Source organism: Carassius gibelio, chromosome B1, assembly GCF_023724105.1.
Source record: "Carassius gibelio isolate Cgi1373 ecotype wild population from Czech Republic chromosome B1, carGib1.2-hapl.c, whole genome shotgun sequence".
NCBI lineage: Eukaryota > Metazoa > Chordata > Actinopteri > Cypriniformes > Cyprinidae > Carassius > Carassius gibelio.
The window spans coordinates 7,942,293-7,963,725 of NC_068396.1; the positions used below are offsets into that span (position 1 = coordinate 7,942,293).

Here is a 21,433-nt window from a genome sequence, read left to right on the forward strand (position 1 = left end):
GACTGAAGGACATTTCCAGCATCTGAGGGGGATGGGGAACAGCTGTAATTGCTTGCGTCAATGTACTTAAACATTTACCAAAATCCCTGCTACATTATGCTGTGTATCCATATTCTGACAGACTCTGTTGTTGAGAGTAATACTCTAGTCTACTCTAGCATGCACACATATGCAGAAACAGCTCTAGGACTGAACAGAAACAAATGCACGCCGTCCTTTGGGGGGCAGCATTTCACCCTGTGCAGCAGTTTTGCTTCTGAAAATAGATGCACATATGAGCAATGGGGAAAGTTGAATGTGTCCGGATTTTTTAGCCCAGTTTTCACACATCTCACATCCTCATTTTTTAGAATGACTAATGGGGTGAAAGTGCTGCCCCTCAAGGAAGGAGAGTGAGAGTGAGAGAGAAAAGGAAGTTTGTCCTATTTAAGTGGACAGAGCACCCTTTGAAGGACATTGAGATACCCGCACACACACACACACACACACACACACAGAAGGAGCTGCTACCCTCAGGCTGTCATGGTAACCTGGATAAATGATGAAAAGCTTTCTGTTATCTTGCTTTATTGTGCTCTAGATTGCTTTAGTATTTTGGTCATATTACCATCAAATTAGAATGTTAAATATTGCATATAAGATGATGTTCTTTAAAATAACTTCAGATCATAAAAAAAATCTGATCATCAAATGAGCTTATTTGACATCATGCAACACTAAAATATATATGTAAACTACAATAAATATCATGGTAACACAGTTCATGTCTAAACAATTTTGCCCCCAAAAAGGAAAATTATTATAGGAAATATAATAATAATAATAACAATATATATATTGTATGTATATATATATATATATATAATGTCCGAAAGCTTTGATAGCTAATATATATTTATTAAAAGTCTTTTAAGTCGTTGAAACTATAATTGTTTTTTTGTGTGTGTGTGTGTGTGTGTGTGTGTGTGTGTTTTTTAAGCTTTTTTGAAGAGATTTGAGATTATTAAGATAAAAAAAATAATATTCTTTGAAGTAAACTTAGTGTATATGAGTCTATATTGAATTAGGCAAAACCACTATCACTAGGTTTGTCATAGGATCCCTTTATGTTACAGGGAGCATAATAAAAATGTGTGAACATCACCATCATGACATCTAAACATGTATACTGCACCTGCTGAGACTGCTGATGTTCAGACATTGTCGTTTCATTTCTGATGTTTGCCAGAAATATCCTGCATGTTTTCTAGGTGAAAGATAATGGGGATGATGCCAAAGAGTCCTTAAAATAAATAGAAAACAACAACACACAGAAAATATGCTTCACATACAACTACTGTATTAGACTGGTGTCCTATAAAACCCTAGTTAAACTATAAGCATGTCAAAAAAAAAAAAAGAAGAAATGCTTTTTATATCTGCTTGGATAAAAGCTTTCAATTACACTTATATTTTTAGCATCTTGGCAGCATATTAAAGTACCAAAGCAGCAGAAAGTTCCGCTGTTTGTTTTGAGCGTGAAGTCAGGAAAATTTCAAACACGCGTACAGATTATGTGTGTTCCAGATTTTCTATGTAAATGTGTGAGTGTGTAGTATATTTCGCAGCAGAAATGCATGTAGTTGCAGCCCAGTGGTTAGTGTGATGAGTAAGGGAGTCTGTAAAACTACTAATAAACCTGCCTATACAGTAAACTGCATGAATACTGTACTCTTTGGTGTTCCAATACTTTGAGGAGGAGAGAACCAGTGATGTAGTGACTGTTTAAATTTTATTTGAATTCCCTACAACATTTATTTATATAAATAAACAGTTTTTGTCAAAGTTGTCAATGCATTTGATGTATTTTAAAGCAGCATTTATTTGACTAACATTCTGCAATCATCAAGGGTAGAAGGGATACAGTTACGGCCGGAAGTATGTTAAATAAATAGCAATGAATGAAATTTGTTGCTATTACATTGTGTTGTATTAATGTCTACACCCCAACCCTAAACCTACCCTTACAATAATGCAAATACAGTACTTGTTGTTCAGTGTGACAAAAATGACACAATATCGATGTGCGCATGCCCAGTAAACCCTGGTGGCCTTAGCTGTATCCCTTCTCCACCCAACCATTAAAAGTCCTTTTAATTCTTTCTTAAAACATTTGGCATTTTGAACAAATTGCTTGAATGTTGATTCAACAGTTAACTCATAAAAGTGGTCACTGTTACCCACCTACTGGCATATCAATAACCTGCTCGTCCTCAATCCCTTAGCCTCATTTTCAGGGGATTATATTTTGGGTTTATTTAGGTTATATTATCTTCTATTTTTCAATGTTTTGTTCCTAGTTTTCAAAGATGAGGACAAGTCACACATTCCATTCTGGCATCTGCCTTATTCTGTCTACCTATATAAGTTATAGGCAAATTATAATCTCAAAAATGTATCTATAGCATTTTCTTTTAGGCAGTGGTTTTCAGCTCCTGGGGACCCACATATATGTATTTTTATCCTTAATATGCCCTTACTTACAGTATATACTTGATTTAAATCTTCAGCATGAGAGCTGCATGAACTAAACTATCCTTTAAGGCAGACATACAAAATGTGCAATGTTGTGGGTCCCGAGGACTGGAAATAAGAGCCACTGCTTTAGGTGATGAAAGATTACATCCTGATCTAGGCTGCTAACTTTGCGAAGTCAAAGATGTGAATCATAAGCAGGAGACATCTACTTCCATTGTGCTCTTGAGCAATACATAATCCCAGTAAACAGGCTGCCCCAGTGGAACTGTGTCATTCAGAATAAAACGTGTCTGCTGAATGTCAAGTAATACGTTTATTGTTTTCCATTGATGAAAAATTCCTTTTGGTAAGAAAACGTGTGACATTTGTAAAAAGAAATGCACATTATACTGCTAACTGGGAAGGTTATAAAACAATACTATTTCCCCAAGTATTCTTCTTTTTAGGTACAACAAAGTATATTTGGAGATCAGCTGAGATAGATAGAAAGATGTTTACATAACACAGGATAAGATAAAATATTTATTTTAAACGTAATTTTACTGTATTTCCATACAAAGTAGGAAAGTTATGCAAGAAATGCAAATCACACAAGTGCATATTCATCCTCATTATTTTAGTTTGTTTTTTGTTTTTCTCATGCATATTCTGCAGCAGAAATATCTGATTACTGCATATATAGTCAAGATTATGAGTGACACAGCAGAAAGCAGGAACAGTATGACATCAACAGAGTGATAAGAGTACCAGGGCATTTTGTAAGACTCTGTGCGCAAGTGAGCAGCACCTTTGTGCCTCATAACAAACTCAATCCAGAAGATGGCGTTGTCCAGAGGTTTCACTGGAACGTCCTTGTGAAGCCTTGAGAGCCTCTGCATGTTCTCCCGATAAGAGGGATCATAAAGCACCTCTTTCACAGTTTTAAGAAAGGAGTCCTTATCCACTGTGGCAAAGTCTACAGTCTTAGCTACACCTCGTACTCTCATTTTTGCAAGATTATCAGGCTGGTCAAAAATCAGCCCAAATCCAATGATTGGGACCCCGTGGTAAATGGCTTCTTGAATCCCATTGGTTCCTCCATGTGCCACAAAGGCTCTGGTCTTAGGATGCCCCAGAAGATCATTCTGAGGCATCCAGTCCATCATTAAGGTGTTGTTTCCTAGAGCAGATGGTCTCTTTCCTTTGTACCTCCAGATGATCTTCTGTGGAAGTTCTGCAAAAGCTTCAGCAATCGCCTCAGCCACATCATCGGGAAGCTGACCAATGAGAGTGCCCAGAGACATGATGATGACACCATGATCACCAGAGCTCTGCACAAAGTCCTCCAGATCCCGGGGAAGAGGTTTTGATGGCTTGCATTGAAAACCTCCCATGTAGACAATGTTTGGCATGGTGGGACGGGGGAATTCAAAAATAAAATCAACTCTGTGGAGCCACAGATCAGCACTCTGAGTTAAAGAAAAGTAGGATGTTCCTTGGCCGATGAACTGTTCGCAAAGTGCATTACTAATTGGAGTAAACAAGATAGCAACCAGTGTTTCAGTTATGGCGTACATCACTACATTCTTCACTCTTTCAAAGAAACTCATGCGGTCTGATAATTCCAGCATTGGAAAAGGTACATATGAAAGAGGAGAAGGAGCTATAAAAAAATGAGCCTCACTGAACAATGTCCAACGGACATTGTAGACAATGGGCAGTTTGAGATAGTGACCCAGTAAGATCCCTCCAAACATGGCCGGATCAGTCAGAATCAAATCATACTTGGCGTCTTTTAATGACTGCATTAGTTGCTGGTCTTCTATCATGTTGACTATCATCTCACTTTCTATTTCAATCATCTTAATAGAACTTTGCCACATCTCTATCTCCAGCTTCAGACGAGCCCAGGTGGAACCTTCCCTCATAATTCCTAAAAGTCTCGATACAAACATCTCAAGGAATTCTTCACCAAATCCTCCTTCAGACCTCAGAGTGATTGATGTGTAGTGAGGTGAGAATTCTTTAATGTACCAGCTGTCTGCCATCCGAATGACTGTAACATCGTGACCTTTGGCATGAAGTGCCTCCACCAAGATGTTCATGTTGACCCAGTGACTGCCATCCACTGGAAACACAAGAACCTTCCCACTTTGAACAACTGGGACAGTTGTCAGTAGAAGAGTTAGCACAAATGGCCCAAGCACTTGAAAAACCTGTCCGTTCATAGTTCCTGTTGCAAAGCAAGAGAACAAGCACATTTTAAAAAGATATCCATATGTAAATCATCTTGCAGCACCACCCCTTTAAGCAGTAAAGTGCAGCAAAAGTTTAGCAGTATAACAAAAACAAAAATGAGTGAACTCAGTAATTCAGTAAGAGTAAGGAAGGGGATGTTGCATTCAGTAGATTTATTAAAATACAATGAGAACAATTGAAGAAAAGTCAAATCAGTCATTTGTTCTATAAAAAAAAAAAAAAAAAAAAAATTCACATTGCAACAAAAATTAACAGCCACAAAACCCCAACCATTTAGATATAGCAGAATTTCAACATCACTTAGCACAGTTCAAGAAGGTCAAAATAATAAAATCACACAGTTCACCAATTACAGAGACATTTTTGCAGCAGCCGTGTCTGTTTTTAAGACAGCTAAACCCACAATAGATCGAGCCTTGCCAGATAATACTTTCCTTCACTTTGATAGACTGGGTTGTAATATTCCCAGCACGCTCTTTTTTTTATCCCTTAGTTAACTACAGTAACACTTGGTATTTTTAATGTGATACGGATAAAATAAGAACTCCTATGACAAGAGCTCTTTTAGTTCTATCAAGTGCTGGATTATGAGTACTTGGCCTTTCTTTTTATTCTGCTCTCACAAAGTGAAAGAGACAACAGGCACTGTGCTCTTCTGGCCACCCAGTTTAATGAACAATATACTATGAATTAAACCACTGCACTATAATAGGAATCTATACATTACCGTTCAAACATTTGGGGTTAGTAAGATTTTTAAAAAAAAAAAATTATTATATTCATCAGAGAATCACTGTTTTCCACACTGATAATAATGAGAAATGTTTCCTAGCAACAATCAGCATATTAGAATGATTTCTGAAGGATCATGTGACACTGAAGCCTGGAGAAATGAGTGCTGAAAATCACTATTTTGAATACTTTTTACAGCTATATGAGGATTATTGTACATTCAGATGGTTTTTGTTGCAAAAATAATTGATGAGAAGATGATCGAGTGCTGAGAAGAACACTAAGATATTATATGTATGAAAATATGTATACATGACACTGTAGCTATATGATACAATAAATGTTTGTACAATATTTGTTCATATACAGTATATAGAGTAAATAGAGTCTAATATGGTTTGAATAAATCAACATTTATCAATCACTGTATGAAAAGAATTTTAAATAAATATAGTTGAACACAAACAATAAAGCTGTGGAGACAGTACAACACAAATATTGTCGATTTAACAACTGAACTCATTTGCTTTTGTTTTTTGTTTTTCTCATGCATATTCTGCAGCAGAAATATCTGATTACTGCATATATAGTCAAGATTATGAGTGACACAGCAGAAAGCAGGAACAGTATGACATCAACAGAGTGATAAGAGTACCAGGGCATTTTGTAAGACTCTGTGCGCAAGTGAGCAGCACCTTTGTGCCTCATAACAAACTCAATCCAGAAGATGGCATTGTCCAGAGGTTTCACTGGAACGTCCTTGTGAAGCCTTGAGAGCCTCTGCATGTTCTCCCGATAAGAGGGATCATAAAGCACCTCTTTCACAGTTTTAAGGAAGGAGTCCTTATCCACTGTGGCAAAGTCTACAGTCTTGGCTACACCTCGTACTCTCATTTTTGCAAGATTATCAGGCTGGTCAAAAATCAGCCCAAATCCAATGATTGGGACCCCGTGGTAAATGGCTTCTTGAATGCCATTGGTTCCTCCATGTGCCACAAAGGCTCTGGTCTTAGGATGCCCCAGAAGATCATTCTGAGGCATCCAGTCCATCATTAAGGTGTTGTTTCCTAGAGCAGATGGTCTCTTTCCTTTGTACCTCCAGATGATCTTCTGTGGAAGTTCTGCAAAAGCTTCAGCAATCGCCTCAGCCACATCATCGGGAAGCTGACCAATGAGAGTGCCCAGAGACATGATGATGACACCATGATCACCAGAGCTCTGCACAAAGTCCTCCAGATCCCGGGGAAGAGGTTTTGATGGCTTGCACTGAAAACCTCCCATGTAGACAATGTTTGGCATAGTGGGACGCGGGAATTCAAAAATAAAATCCACTCTATGTAGCCACAGATCAGCACTCTGAACTAGCGTAAGGAAGGACACTCCAGGGCCAATAAAACGTTCGCAAAGTGCATTATATGTTGGAGCAATCATAAAGGCAACTTGTGTTTCAGTTATGATGTACATTACAACATTCTTCACTCTCTCCAAGAAACTCATGCGATCTGATAACTCCAGCATTGGCAAAGGAACATAAGAAAGTGGAGAAGGAGCTATTACATAATGAGCCTCATTGCACACTGTCCAACGGACATTGTAGACAATGGGTAGTTTGAAATGGTGAGCCAATAAAATGCCTCCAAAATCAACTGGATCTGTAAGAACCAAATCATATTTGGTGTCTTTTAATGACTGCATTAGCTGTTGGTCTTCAAACATGTTGACTATCATCTCACTTTTTATTTTAAACATCTTTCCAACATTTTCCCACATCTCTATCTCCAGCTTCAGACGAGCCCAGGTGGTACCTTCTCTCAGGATTTTCATAAGTCTGAATGCAAACATCTCAAAAAATTCTTCTTCGAATCCTCCAGGAGAATTCAGAGTGATTGATGTGTAGTGTGGTGAGAATTCTTTAATGTACCAGCTGTCTGGCATCCGAATGACTGTAACATCGTGACCTTTGGCGTGAAGTGCCTCCACCAAGATGTTCATATTGACCCAGTGACTGCCATCCACTGGAAACACAAGAACCTTCCCACTTTGAACAACTGGGACAGTCATCAGCAGCAGAACTGTTAATCTGATTTGGCCACACGACTGAAAAATCTGTCTGTTCATGGCACCTGCTGTAAACCAACACAGTAAGAATAACCTACTGATAGAACCATTTGAGTATGTAAAGTTGTGATATTATTGAAGTATATATCATTTTAACATTGCATCTGTCGGTGACGTCTTTGAAAAGATTGTAAACTGAAATGCTAGTGAGTGTTGGGGCAGGGCAGCAGCCCTAAGAGGAGCCAAAGCAAATAAGCAACATTACACATCTTTTGCCCAGAATTGCAGTCTGGATGCATTAATACTAATTGCTGAAAGTCAGAGCCAGTCTGCAGATATTGGCCTGTCAGAGTTGACAGATTTTGCTGAAAATCACATAGCATATGATGGGCCCCGACTCTGAATTTTTAGTTTCAAACTGTGAGTCCATTCAGTAGTATATCAAACGCGTTTGCTATTTTGATCCAATTTTACAACATGCCATTTTAATTTCTCATGCAATGTCTTAGCAATGAGCAACATGTTCCTGCATGAGGTTGTTGTGAACAAACGTTTTGAAGGTATGGCAGTGTGTGTTTCTTGGTCATTTATAATATGTCACCCATTTTCATAACCATTTACAAAGTTGGCAATTGTATGATTACTAATGATCTGCTGTTCAAATTTTAATGTATTTTGTTTTTGCCTTAACGTGATTTTCTTTTAGAATCATTAGGAAACAGTCAAGTTGATTACAATTAGTTTTTTTAACAAGACACATTACTTAATTGTAGTGACCAAGAGCATATACTCACCTGGTTTGTGTTTCCTAGATGCCATGCAAATCTGCGAAAAAGGAAAAACACACATGTGAAGGCAAGGTAGATATCAAATAAAAATATAGATTTTTCTAATTTGTGAGGCAACAAACACATCTAGTAGTAATATCAAGTGATATCGTTCCTTTTGATCTCTGTGCTATTCATATAAAAAAACGAAATCTCTCTCTCTCTATATATATATATAGCATGCAAAATCACTACCAGGTCAGGCTTGAATGTAGTGTAAATCACAAAATTACAAGCATTTACTCTCCGTTGGTCTTGTTGTGCGTGCTGATATGCTTATTTAACCGTTTTTAATGGGGCAAAGGGCATTTACCTGCAAAGCCCTAGTTAATGAGCTACCAGTTAGAATTTGATTGTGTAATTTTACCTGGATGCTGACAAGATAAGTGCACTGCAGCTACTTATATGGCTGGTACTTCATATCAAAACTATGATATATAAGAATTAGACTACATATAACTAAGCATTTTACAGGAAAGACCAGAATGTCTTTGGCACAAACACATTCCAGGTTGGAAATAAAATGAAAAACAACAGCGCTTACTTTGACAAAATATGTAATTTTATTTTCAGTACATAAAAAAATCATGTGAAATGCCTGATAGATCTTTAAATCAAACTAATTCTCTAAATGTAATTGATTGCCAGATACTGTACATGTTTTATATGCTACATAAAAACATTTGAAATAAAAACGATTATCAAAATAAACAATATGGTGAAATATTTAATTAAATCATTTATACATTCTTACAAAATAGCTACTGATGACTAAATGTGTAATTTAAGGTAATACTGTCATACAAACAACAAACCTTAATCTATTAAAGCTTAACGAGGTTTGAGTACAACATAACGCAGTAAGTTGCAAGCTGTATGTGTGTAAGTCTTTAAAAAGAACCAGTTACAGGAAGTGGTTTGTTTGGGATTTGGTTAGAATACCCCGGTTGCAATGCATTGATTTACAAAAAAGTATCCTGACATAATTCATTGGGGAATCAGTTGAACTATGCTTGTGCCATTGTATTTATTTTGCTGAACTGTATATATATTTTTTTTTAAAGACCTTTGCTGACCAAATAAATGAAAGGCTAAGGCATTAAAACATATGCAGTTATTATTAGTTACAGTATTTCGGTTTCAATTCAGATTGGTCCAACACACGTTTGGGTCATGTATGGAATGGTGAAATAATGGCATAAAAGAAAAAAGGAAAACCTCAAAGAGAACAAAATCTAATCAGTTAATATAAATAAAAACCATGAAAGAGCTGACAAAATTTATTAATAAAATACAGAATACCATTTTAAAACAATGACACAAATTTAAATGTGCACAAACCAATAAATCAACATCTATTTACCATAGTCCATATGAAATGAACATCATAATGATTCAAAGCTTTGGTCATTAATATACAGGAAATGCCTGACATAGATTAGCTCATTATCTAAATAATAATACAAAACTCATTCAAGTTTTGTTTTTGTTTTTCTCATGCATATTCTGCAGCAGAAATATCTGATTACTGCATATATAGTCAAGATTATGAGTGACACAGCAGAAAGCAGGAACAGTATGACATCAACAGAGTGATAAGAGTACCAGGGCATTTTGTAAGACTCTGTGCGCAAGTGAGCAGCACCTTTGTGCCTCATAACAAACTCAATCCAGAAGATGGCGTTGTCCAGAGGTTTCACTGGAACGTCCTTGTGAAGCCTTGAGAGCCTCTGCATGTTCTCCCGATAAGAGGGATCATAAAGCACCTCTTTGACGGTTTTAAGGAAGGAGTCCTTATCCACTGTGGCAAAGTCTACAGTCTTGGCTACACCTCGTACTCTCATTTTTGCAAGATTATCAGGCTGGTCAAAAATCAGCCCAAATCCAATGATTGGGACCCCGTGGTAAATGGCTTCTTGAATCCCATTGGTTCCTCCATGTGCCACAAAGGCTCTGGTCTTAGGATGCCCCAGAAGATCATTCTGAGGCATCCAGTCCATCATTAAGGTGTTGTTTCCTAGAGCAGATGGTCTCTTTCCTTTGTACCTCCAGATGATCTTCTGTGGAAGTTCTGCAAAAGCTTCAGCAATCGCCTCAGCCACATCATCGGGAAGCTGACCAATGAGAGTGCCCAGAGACATGATGATGACACCATGATCACCAGAGCTCTGCACAAAGTCCTCCAGATCCCGGGGAAGAGGTTTTGATGGCTTGCATTGAAAACCTCCCATGTAGACAATGTTCGGCATAGTGGGACGGGGGAATTCAAAAATAAAATCAACTCTGTGGAGCCACAGATCAGCACTCTGAACTAGCGTAAGGAAGGACACTCCAGGGCCAATGAACTGTTCACAAAGTGCATTATAATTTGGAGCAAACAGTAAAGCACCCATAGCTTCAGCTACAATGTACATGACTACATTTAACACTCTTTGAAAAAAGCTCATGCGGTCTGATAACTCCACCATCGGAAAAGGAATATAAGAAAGTGGAGAAGGAGCTATCACAAAATGCGCTTCACTATACATCGTCCAACGGATATTGTAGACAATGGGCAGCTTCAGGAAGTTGCCCAAAAGAACACCTCCAAACAAGAATGGATCTGTAAGAAGCAAATCATACTTGGCATCCCTAAAAGACTGTATTAGCTGCTGGTCTTCCATCATGCTCTTTATCATCTCACATTCTACTTTGGTCATCTCATAAGTACCTAGCCACGTCTCTATCTCCAGCTTCAGATGAGCCCAGGTGGAACCTTCTCTCAGGATTTTCATAAGTCTGAATGCAAATGTCTCAAAGAATTCTTCGTCGAATCCTCCAGGAGAATTCAGAGTGATTGATGTGTAGTGAGGTGAGAATTCTTTAATGTACCAGCTGTCTGCCATCCGAATGACTGTAACATCGTGACCTTTGGCGTGAAGTGCCTCCACCAAGATGTTCATATTGACCCAGTGACTGCCATCCACTGGAAACACATCTTCATTATTAAGCACACATTTGTAAGATTTACCTCATATATTTTATGTATATATTTTACCTTATACTATTGTTTTGTCAGGGCATTCAATTTAAAGACCGTCCAAGAACTTTTCAATGTTGCTTTTGAAATGCACTTTATGGACAAAGTGATCTGAAAATGAAATGCTAATTTGGGTCAGGAAAGCTGCACTAATTGGAAGATCCAGGAGTGTTCATGTCATCTAAATAATCAATGAATAAAAGACTATGTTGATTTAAAGATGAAAATATGTGCACAAAATTAAAATATACTGCATATTTTTTGAGAAAGAGCTTAAATTCAGACTTTTTATATCTGACAGTCAAAAATGTCTGATCAACATTAAGGTCTATTGCTCCTACAGTATCTATATGCTGTTCATATTCATACCAAGAAACATGTTCTTACCCATGAAAATGTAGACTGCAAAATGACTACCAGGTCAGCCTTTGTTGAGTGTAAGTACAGCTTACTCTCCTTCAGACTCAATGTGCATGACAAGACACAAATACTATAGTATGTAATGTAAGTGAAGGGTCAGTCAGCGCTTAATAGGGAAAAGAGCATTTCCAAGTTGAGCTGTAGTTAATGAACTACTATTTAACGTTACAACTGTGGTAAAGAATCAGAACTGCCTAATAATGACATGCTTTTGGCAGATGCTTTTATCCAAAGTGACTTTGGACATTACTTTCAAGGCATAATTTGATCAGTTCATTCATTCGCAGGGAATAGACCCCATGGCTTAGATGTTGCTAGCACCATGCTCTACTGTAGCTCTACTCTACTGCTCTACTGTACTGCATACTAAACAGATATAAACATTAAATAAAAAATAATTAATAATAAAGCAGAATACAAATTTTTTATACTTTCACACAGTGATGTGAAAGTATTACCAAGCGGTAGTCAACTTTATTTCATATTTCATGAGTTTATTAAATTAGCTGCAATAAATTCATTAATGGATTCATTTTTGATGTTGAATGTAATGTAAAGGATTGGTACATTTAAGCCTGGAATATCGTCCATAAAAAACAAGTAGCCTAGTAGAACCACATAGATTTCAGTTATACAACCATTATTCACTGGGAATCAATTAGATTATCATAAGTGCTTTTACATGGGAAAATATATAATGAATTCATTAACTTTTTTGTGTTTTTTTTTTTTTTTCTGGAAACCAGCCCAGTTTCATTATATAAACTCTGTAATGCACTGAATAGCTTGAAAACATGCTAAATCATGGTCAAGTGGTAACGTACTGTAAGTCACAGTTTACCCTTGCCCATAACATCACTATGCATGTGTGTTGTGTGTAAGTGAAAGTTCATGATCTCAGTGGAGCAAAGGGTATTTACCTCCAGAGCTGGAGATATATTTCAACTTTACTCATGCCTAGGTGGTTGGGGGGGGGGGATATATATATATATTCTAAAGTCAAACATATATATATAAATACATAATTATGTTATGAAACAGAGCTTAGACATTTTAGTGACACTAAGGAAAATCTGAGAGACTGAAAATTTTACAAAATATAGTAGGCTAAATGTATTTATTTATTTTATGACCCGGACCTTAATTTTGGACGCAGTTTTGGTTTCTTTATTCTAATTAATAATAATTGCTGTTTGGTCTTGGTGTTCTATTAACAGTGCAACTTTATGTAACTTTGTGTGGTCATCAGTTACTTTTACACATCCCTCCCGTTTCCTCGCTGATGAACCGGATACGTGACGGACATGACGTTCGTTCAATAAAGCTGTAGTTCAGTGGAGAGAGCGCGTACGTTCAGTAGATCAAATCTTACCATGCTCTGTGGTCCAATTCACACACTATCCCCTGATTAGTTTTTCTAGATTAGTAATAATTAGCGTGGATAGTATGCGAATTGGGACGAATGCATTAATTCATGATATGAGACAGGAAAGCATTCATGACGAGACCACGGCGAACGAACGATACGAGCCTGTGCTTAAAGAGACACGAGAATAATTCGTTCAGTTCAAAGATTCATTCAAAAACATCTATGCGTTCGCCGTTCGCGAACTTAACACCAAAGCACCCCAATTTAAAGTAGCGAAGTTAAAACCCTTGCACGATCCCATGCAAAGCAAACACATTGTTTCAGATTTCTAACACTGACCAGTTGCATTAGGCTATAACACAATTTCCCTATGTAAAGACGTTATAGGTAAAACACTTTCTTATTCTTATTTCTAACACTTGTTTATTCAATTATACATGCGGAACTCACCAATGCGCGAATGCAAGGATTTCACAAGAAAACTTCCACAACGTCCAAACAAACTCCGTCCTGGCAGCTTTTTACTTACTATATCAAGTAAAACATTCGTTCAGCTACACTATTTAAACCGTTTCCCTCTGATATCAAATTACAATCGCCTTATGCTTTTTGTTCTTCAGCCATGCAGTAACCTGATATTTTCTCTTTTTACTGAAGTCTGAATGATATGACTGATTTACAGGATATGGTTCTGGTTACATAAAGGGTTATGGGAGGGCCAGATGAAAGGACTAGTGCAGTGAGTCCAGTGACTATTTGTTTGTAGATATTAAATTCATGCAAGTTTCCAATGCATGCACTTACATGCATCATGCAAGTGTTATGAATTAAACTTTACATGAATAATATCTCTGATCTGAAGAACAAACATAGTAAGTTTGAACAGCTGCATTAGTCAGCTCAGTGTTGACTGATGCAGGTTCATAAAGTGAATGAGATTTCATGGGAAAGTTTGACTCATCTATTAATCATAAAAAGACAAAAATCCTGTAATCCACTGGATGCCGGGGCATTCCAGTTTACACCCAGCATCTCTGAACATTTTGTCATGTGTTGTAATGTTTGAGCTTGTACTTCAACATCATTTAGCAAATATCGTTTGCACCGAGTATGATCTTTGACATGACTACCATACTTTTTCGCTGAAGCAGTTTATTTGTTTTTGCCATGCTTGTCATTATTTTTAGACTTTGCCCCTTGACAGTTGAAATGATGTTGTGGTTTAGGTGACAGATGTTCTGGAAATTTGGACACTTACTATTCTGCCCATTTGGAGCTCATTCAATTTGCTGGTTGCTGCTTTGAAAACTCAGACCTCTGTTATCTGATGCAAAATACTTGGTTATTTAAATGTGAATTATTTTGTCATTCATTTTCATTTTTGTTTGATCGGATCCCTCATGGTCTCGGTCAGCCTTATACTTATACAAATTCAGGCTGCATTATTTATAATGACAAAAAAAATGGATATTTTTTAAACAATTTAGTTAACCTCTCTTTATTTTCACTCCCAGCTTCATACTGCTTAATGGAACTGCTATATGCCACACAAAGCAATTCAAATCAGTGCATTTAATTCAGAATACAATAAAGAAAGTCTTTCCTGATGAATTCCTTGTGGAAGTTGTGAGTGCATGTGAAATCTCCAACATATTATTAATTCTCATTACTAATTGACTCCTAGCTATTATTTTCCTGCATTGAAGAGCCATTGAAACACCTTATGCCACAAAATGCGTTATTTGCTGCACAAATTATATAGTTATGATTACTTGAACCCTGAAGCATTGTAATAATTAATTAATTATTAATAATAATAATAACAACAACAAATACATCAGTATTTATATCTTGTATTAGAGTAAAACGACATCTGAACATTCTGAAAGAAAAAAGATACATTTACTTGAGTAGAAAAAACGCAAAAGATATTATGGCTTCATCTCATGCAATATATCTTGAACGTAGGCAAATTACCTTCCTGGCAATTGCTTTTCTAGCTTCAAGCATAAATATGACCAAGTTTATTGAAATTTATGTTTTAAGAAAGCTGTTTGATAGTGGAGTAGGATAAATAAACTTAATTCAAGATATATTTTTCGAAAACAAGTTTTAATATCTTATGCAGTTTTGTTTCTCATTTACATATACCCTGTTTTAAGGATATTTTAATAGGGAAACAAGCCAAAAATACTGATTAGAAAACTTGATTTTTGCAGTGAGTATATTATCTGTGTAATTCTCGTTGGGAGAACCCTCTGCATGCTGTCATTAATTTAGCATTTCATGTTAATCTCTTTTCTGTACTTCTTTCTCCTCCTGATATCTTGATATAATGAGGTATCACTCATTTCCTGTGATGTGATACTATCACCTACTAAGCTTGAAATTCACCTGGCATCCCTAGCTATCAATTAAAACGCCACGATCTGCAGTTACCTCTGCTGATTAAGATTCTGCTGGTGTGTGGAAGGTTCCAAGTGGCATAAAATTGGTTGGGGGCGGGTGGTTGATGCTTCATTTGAGTATTCAACAGATCTGATGCTTCTCCATGTGCTGTTTACCAGAACACCGTGTCATCTTTTTTGTGCCATGAAGTCAAAATGAGTGGGCTGATTTCAATGTTCATGTGAATGCATTTTCATATATATTTTCATATATATATATGCAAATAAAAAATACACATACTGTACAATATCTAAGAATCTGATTTATTTTACGGTTTAAAGCACATGACAACTTGCTCCTCTTTCCTAGTATTTTCTTGCAGTATTTCCTCCCCTGCTTCCCCAGAGGATAGTGATCACTGTACTGAATGCCTGCTTCATCCTACTGTGCCTGGAATACAAATGAATATATATAAGTGTTTGGTTATTCACCCATTGATTTCTGAAATAGGTGATGCAACCAGGAGGTCCTTGAAAGAAACTGCAGAACACTCCGTGAAGTACCGCTCACACAAAACAAACATGCACGCCTGAAAACAAACTATACACACACTGTCGACACAATTATAGCAACTGTTCTACCAAACGTTCGCTTTCCCTGTGTTCTGCTAGGTTACCGAAACAGGATTTGGTCATTTCTGGCTTACTGATGCAATTGTATGCTTTTCTGGGTCACTGCAATGTAATAGCCAAGAGATGAATGCATGGGAGTTTGTGTGTGAGAGAATAAAAAAAGCAAAAATACAGTAAGGAGCTTACACAGCTTACACAGACTGTATACCTCTCACACATGACCCACAAACGTGGAAAAACACACATGCACATTTTTACATTGATTCAGACATGCTGCTCTGCTTATAAATGCATCCAGTCCTGTCCTTGCCAGTATCTCATATCCTCATACTTCCTGCCATTCCCTATTCTTTCCTCTTGCTATATCCAGAAAGAACAACAAGGTTCATTAAAGGGTTAGTATTTATTTACTCAAGGTTCAAAGCCATGTGACTTGCTTCATACACGGAATGTTCAACACAAAAGCCCAGACTTATTGGATTGTGTCAGCGAAATTAAATTAAGTTGCTTGTTGCATGTTTTGCAGCACTTCCAAAATGAAATGTCCAGTGAATGACACTAAAAGTGCATTCAGTTTTATCTGCAACAAATGAAAGTGCATCTCGTGATGTTTTATCATGTTGGTTGTTGTATTTATCACAGCAGTTTGGAAATGAAACATCTGGTGAGTGGAGCAAATCTGAAAATAACATTCCACCTACACTTTACCTAACTGATAATGTCACATGTCAGATAAAATTGCATTTGCTAGCTTCTACAAGTCTCTGAGCACTTGTAGTGTTATATTTTACATGAGACTCATACGCGAGTGCTTTGGATTGCTAGTGCATTGCTGTACCAGGCGAGCTACCAAGCAAGTTTACTATAGCTGAAAAAAGCTCCTACATCAGTGTTTTGAGGTCATAACATAGTATAATTCATGGAATCACACACAAATAAGACTTTATTATTTGATAACTTCCCCATAATCATAAAAGTGTGTTTTTGGAGTTTTGCAAAAATGAGCCAACCTTCTAAACGTCGACCACAGGCTGTCAAGCTCCAAACAGAAGAAAAAAAACCCACAATTAAATCACCATAAAAGTAGCCCTTAAGACTTGTGCACTATTTTCCACATCCCCTGAAGCCATATGATACATTTGTGTGATTCCTGGAAGGGATTTAAGTGACGATTCTTTAAAATGCAATAATGTAAAACTTATTAAGAATGAAAAACGTGAGCATTAAGGTAAAAAAAAATCTTTTTCTTTTTTTGAGCAAACAGAGACTCTCTAAACCATTTGCCAAAATGCACAACCTGCTGTGAACTCATTAACCTGGCAATTAATTTGAAGAAAGTTTATCTACATTATTTAAGGTCACAGCAAAGATGGCAGTAATGTACCACAGTATGTCAAGTTAATTGTACTGAAAGACACCGCTCCGTAAGCACCCTGTTCATTTAATTAACACCAGTTAAAAGGACAAAAGAACAGTCAATGAATGGGGAAACACAGAGAGAGAGTGAGAGAGAGTAATGGGAAAGTGAGACGACTCACAATAATATGACACTACATCTTTGACTGATTTGAATCTGGCACCCAATAATCTCTCATTTCATTTGGATGAATAGATATCAGTATCAATCCTCTGTAACCAGTACACTGGAGTTCTATGATTTCTATGGCTGCCTCATTGTCAAAACCATTCCAGTGCACTAAAACGTTTGCTACCTTGATTTTCCCAGAATGCACCACCAAAAACAAAACAAAAACAAGATTAGTTTTTTCCTTCCACCTAAACTATAATTCCACTATCCATTACATTGCTTTCTCTATTGAAAGTCATCTTGTCTGAATCAGGAGAGAAATATGCACAGATAAAGAACAAGCATGTTTTGAAGCAAAAACTGTCGGAAACATCTCTTATCAAACTTGGGTGGATTTTGATGAGAGAAGACAACAAGGGATGGACTTTTTCAGTGGAAGTGTTATTATGGATTTTGTACTTATTTTGGCTTCCTTTAAACCATGTTTTACTAATTATATACATGCTGACAGTTAAACCAGCTTTGATTAGGTTGCAAGATTCTAAAGACTTAGAAGAAAAAAAAAAACAACACCTACTGTATCAATCACACAGAACATTTTTTGTAAATGCATATATACATTTACAAACACCCTAAACCCCTTAGCTACCACATCCAGAGAGAACGAATGAAAGGAATACAAATGGTCTAGTTTTCCATGAACATATCTGTCGTGATACTGTCACAGATGATAGGGCTATTGAAATATGTCTAATGGTTGCCATCACAGATCTGTGATCTCTCATAGTGATGCCTGTTTTGTGTGCGTGTGACTGTTAAAGTGTCAGGTTGTGGAGACAGAGTGAGAGATTGCCACAGGGCATATTCCTTAGAGGCCTCACAATCCTGGGTCAGTGTGACTTTAATAGAGCAGATTTCAGGAACAGTAGGTAGTGTATGTAGGCCACACAGATGGGTGGATCAGAGCATGAGTTTTTCCTTGTCAAAAAGTGAATAAATTCATAAATTAATGTCAACTACTTCTTTCTTAGGAGATGCTACAGTAGGTTACAGCTATAGTCAGTTGTTGCCTTATTATTCAAGATTTAACAGCAATTAGAAGAACAGGAATATTTAATTGTAACAGTGCTGCTATACAAGATCTAAATTGGAAAAGATGCTTCAGGATGGAATGCTGCCAGAACTTTGATGAATGAGGTGAAAAGTTTCTTGGCACGTTGTCTTTTTGATTTCATTGTAAAGGCAGTGTAATATTTAAACCCAGAGCCCATGGAAAGCATTCTGATGCATGTACTGTAACCCTTCTTGAAATTGTTAAATCTCATCATCTCATGAAATGCGAACATAATGAACACACAGTGTCTGTACCATGGCTTGCAATAGATGTTCTTTTGTACAGGCAGCGGAGGAAATGATTTGGTTTGTATGGCTGCTCATTTCATTATAGATCCATAGTGATGGTAATAGACATTGCGGGTGTACTGTGGGATCTCTGGCCTCTGCTTCAAATGAATCCATATGAAAGATAATTAGAATAAATAAAATGCAGGCATTATGATGGTATCCAATACTTACATACATACTTCATTCAATTCTATTACATTTTTTATGATTTCCGAAGAAAATAATACATAATTCAGTCAAACCTAAAAGAAACGGTTGAGATTTCTGCAATAGTTATAATAAAGTTAATGAGTTTTAAAAACAAAACAAAACATATTTATCAATAAATTTATCAATAAATCCTATTTGTATCCATCTCATACATTTTCACTGTAAAAAAAAAAAAACTGTTATTTTATGGAATTGTACTGTTTTATTTTACAGTTTTTTCACGTAATTTTGAAATACAGTTTAAAATTGTAAAATTACAGAAATAGACTTAAAATTTACATAACGGAATAATGCTTGTTCAAACCAGCTGTATTTCAACCATCTTCAGACTTTTTGAAAATAAATTGTTTTTCACAATTTACATGTCAATTCTAAGCATTTTGAAAATATCATTATATAAATAATTTCTTATGTAATTATTAACTATATCATATACATGCAGTTAGTTAAAAAATAATACATCCCATGCCTTTTTCCTTACTGACAAATGTGCATCACATTAAGTTTGTTTTTGCTAAAACAGCAATGTAAATATATATATATATATATATATATATATATATATATAGAGAGAGAGAGAGAGAGAGAGAGAGAGAGAGAGAGAGAGAGAGAGAGAGAGAGAGAGAGAGAGAGAGAGAGAGAGAGAGAGAGAGAGAGAGAGATTTTTCAATCTGAGCACAAGAAAATACTATTTCATTCTTTCTACTTAAAATGTTAAGTTTAATTCAATGTGTTACTTGTTTCTTTTGCAATTATTTATGAAATTTAATAGGAATTTCTTGATAGAATAAATAGTTTCTTCACCAAATTGATGTAATCCAAATGGACGGAAATTTATATACTGTACAAATCAAAAACAAATCTTAAATGTAGTGGGGCAAAAAGTCAAAATATTCATCTTAGCAGATATTCTGGTCCATAGTTTAAAAAGTTTATAAAAAGTTTATATTATTTTATTCTGCTCTGTTTGTGGCTAAATGAGCAGGGTTATCATTCATGTTCATTTATACATAAAGTTCTGAACATTAAAAATAGTGATGCTTTATGAACGAGACTGCCTGAATCATTTTAATGTATCAAATGAATGACTCAAGTCTTATATGTATCTGTGTTTGCAGATCTTCTCAAAGGACATCTGACTGGATACTTGAGCAACTGGGAGCACCAATCAGATCTCTGCAGCTGTGTGGGTAGGGCATTTACATCCACACAGATACAAAATTTAGACCTCCAGTTATGGCCTAATGATAGTAAGCAAGTTTTATAAATGATGACCAAAGGAAAAATACAATAAATAGGGAGCAGAGGAGATACTTATTATTCCGTTTCCATCTCATTTGCTGTAGATGCTCCAAATGAGGAATGCTGGAGGAAAATGAAATATATTTTCATATTTTATAGGCTGTTCTTGTTTCTTTGCTAACAAATATACATAAAACACTGGATTATGCCGAAATATGCTTCTGTACACAGAAAAGGAAAGGAAAAGGAAACACACAGTCAGTAGTGTTGAGCAACTGTGGGCCAAGTCATTTCTCCTTAGTTTTGCTGTGATGATAGAGCTGACATCAACAGTTTTTTTTTTACTTTTGAATGGTACATCTGCTATGAGATATTTTATGCAATATATTATGCAATATTTTATACACCACTTTCTAATAGTACGACAATATCCACAATACATTTTCACGTTTAATTACGTCATTATCTCTCTTAAAATCCCTCATAAAGTGTATGTTTACACCTAAACCCTAAATCAGAATGCAAGCTATACTTCTCTCATACTAAACTATTGAAAGTTAAGGGCAAAAATCATGACATGTTATAAAAAAACAAAAAAACAAAAAACAAAAAAAAAACACCTTCCTTGACATTGATCAAAGAGCGATATGGCCAATCACAATGGGCCTGGCAGGCTTTTGTAATTGTTGCGTCACTCTGTCTCAGATGACCTTGCTGCTTGCTCTTTTCTGGTCCCAGCTGAACAAAGTTAGATTGAGATTCATGGGCTTTCTCCTGCTCTCCCGTTCTCTGACTAATGCATATCTTCATCCATTCCTCTTTCCTCCTCCCCTCCAACCAGCCTGTTTC

General features: G+C 36.3%; 3 protein-coding genes across 12 annotated transcripts in view; 1 reads left to right on the forward strand and 2 right to left on the reverse strand.

Moving 5' to 3' along the window:
* Positions 1 to 21,433, forward strand: part of LOC127948590 (protein ELFN1-like) — a 74,641-nt gene that overhangs the window by 33,793 nt on the left and 19,415 nt on the right. Inside the window, exon 2 of the mRNA XM_052545085.1 lies at positions 20,461 to 20,532. The gene's annotated coding sequence lies outside the window, so the exon portion shown is untranslated. The remainder of the gene's footprint in view (positions 1 to 20,460; positions 20,533 to 21,433) is intronic.
* LOC127948591 (UDP-glucuronosyltransferase 2C1) lies at positions 2,812 to 13,884 on the reverse strand. Of its 10 annotated transcripts, none has more exons than XM_052545090.1 (4): positions 13,631 to 13,881; positions 8,340 to 8,370; positions 6,762 to 7,613; positions 2,812 to 3,883 (listed from the first exon to the last, which is right to left on the reverse strand). In XM_052545090.1, the coding sequence occupies exons 2-4, from the start codon at positions 8,362 to 8,364 to the stop codon at positions 3,129 to 3,131; spliced, it is 1,632 nt and encodes a 543-aa protein (XP_052401050.1). In that variant the 5' UTR covers positions 8,365 to 8,370; positions 13,631 to 13,881; the 3' UTR covers positions 2,812 to 3,128. The 10 variants fall into 10 exon arrangements, with proteins under 10 accessions (XP_052401050.1, XP_052401052.1, XP_052401053.1 ...); XM_052545092.1 differs by having other exon boundaries at positions 2,812 to 4,640; positions 7,519 to 7,610; positions 13,631 to 13,878; XM_052545093.1 differs by having other exon boundaries at positions 2,812 to 4,567; positions 7,446 to 7,610; positions 13,631 to 13,878.
* On the reverse strand, positions 8,951 to 12,639 carry LOC127948593 (UDP-glucuronosyltransferase 2A3-like). Its single transcript, XM_052545097.1, has one exon. It carries the CDS (start codon positions 11,312 to 11,314, stop codon positions 9,842 to 9,844), a length of 1,473 nt encoding a protein of 490 aa, XP_052401057.1. The 5' UTR covers positions 11,315 to 12,639; the 3' UTR covers positions 8,951 to 9,841.

Excerpts from the sequence above, each read along its gene's own strand:
- LOC127948593 (XM_052545097.1), bottom strand. The coding sequence starts at position 11,314 with ATGAACATCTTGGTGGAGGCACTTCACGCCAAAGGTCACGATGTTACA.
- LOC127948591 (XM_052545090.1), bottom strand. The coding sequence starts at position 8,364 with ATGGCATCTAGGAAACACAAACCAG. Across the intron at positions 7,614-8,339 it reads ATCTAGGAAACACAAACCAG|CAGGTGCCATGAACAGACAG; the intron begins GTGAGTATATGC and ends GTTGGTTTACAG. Across the intron at positions 3,884-6,761 it reads AAACATTGTCTACATGGGAG|GTTTTCAATGCAAGCCATCA; the intron begins GTTTTCAGTGCA and ends TCTACATGGGAG.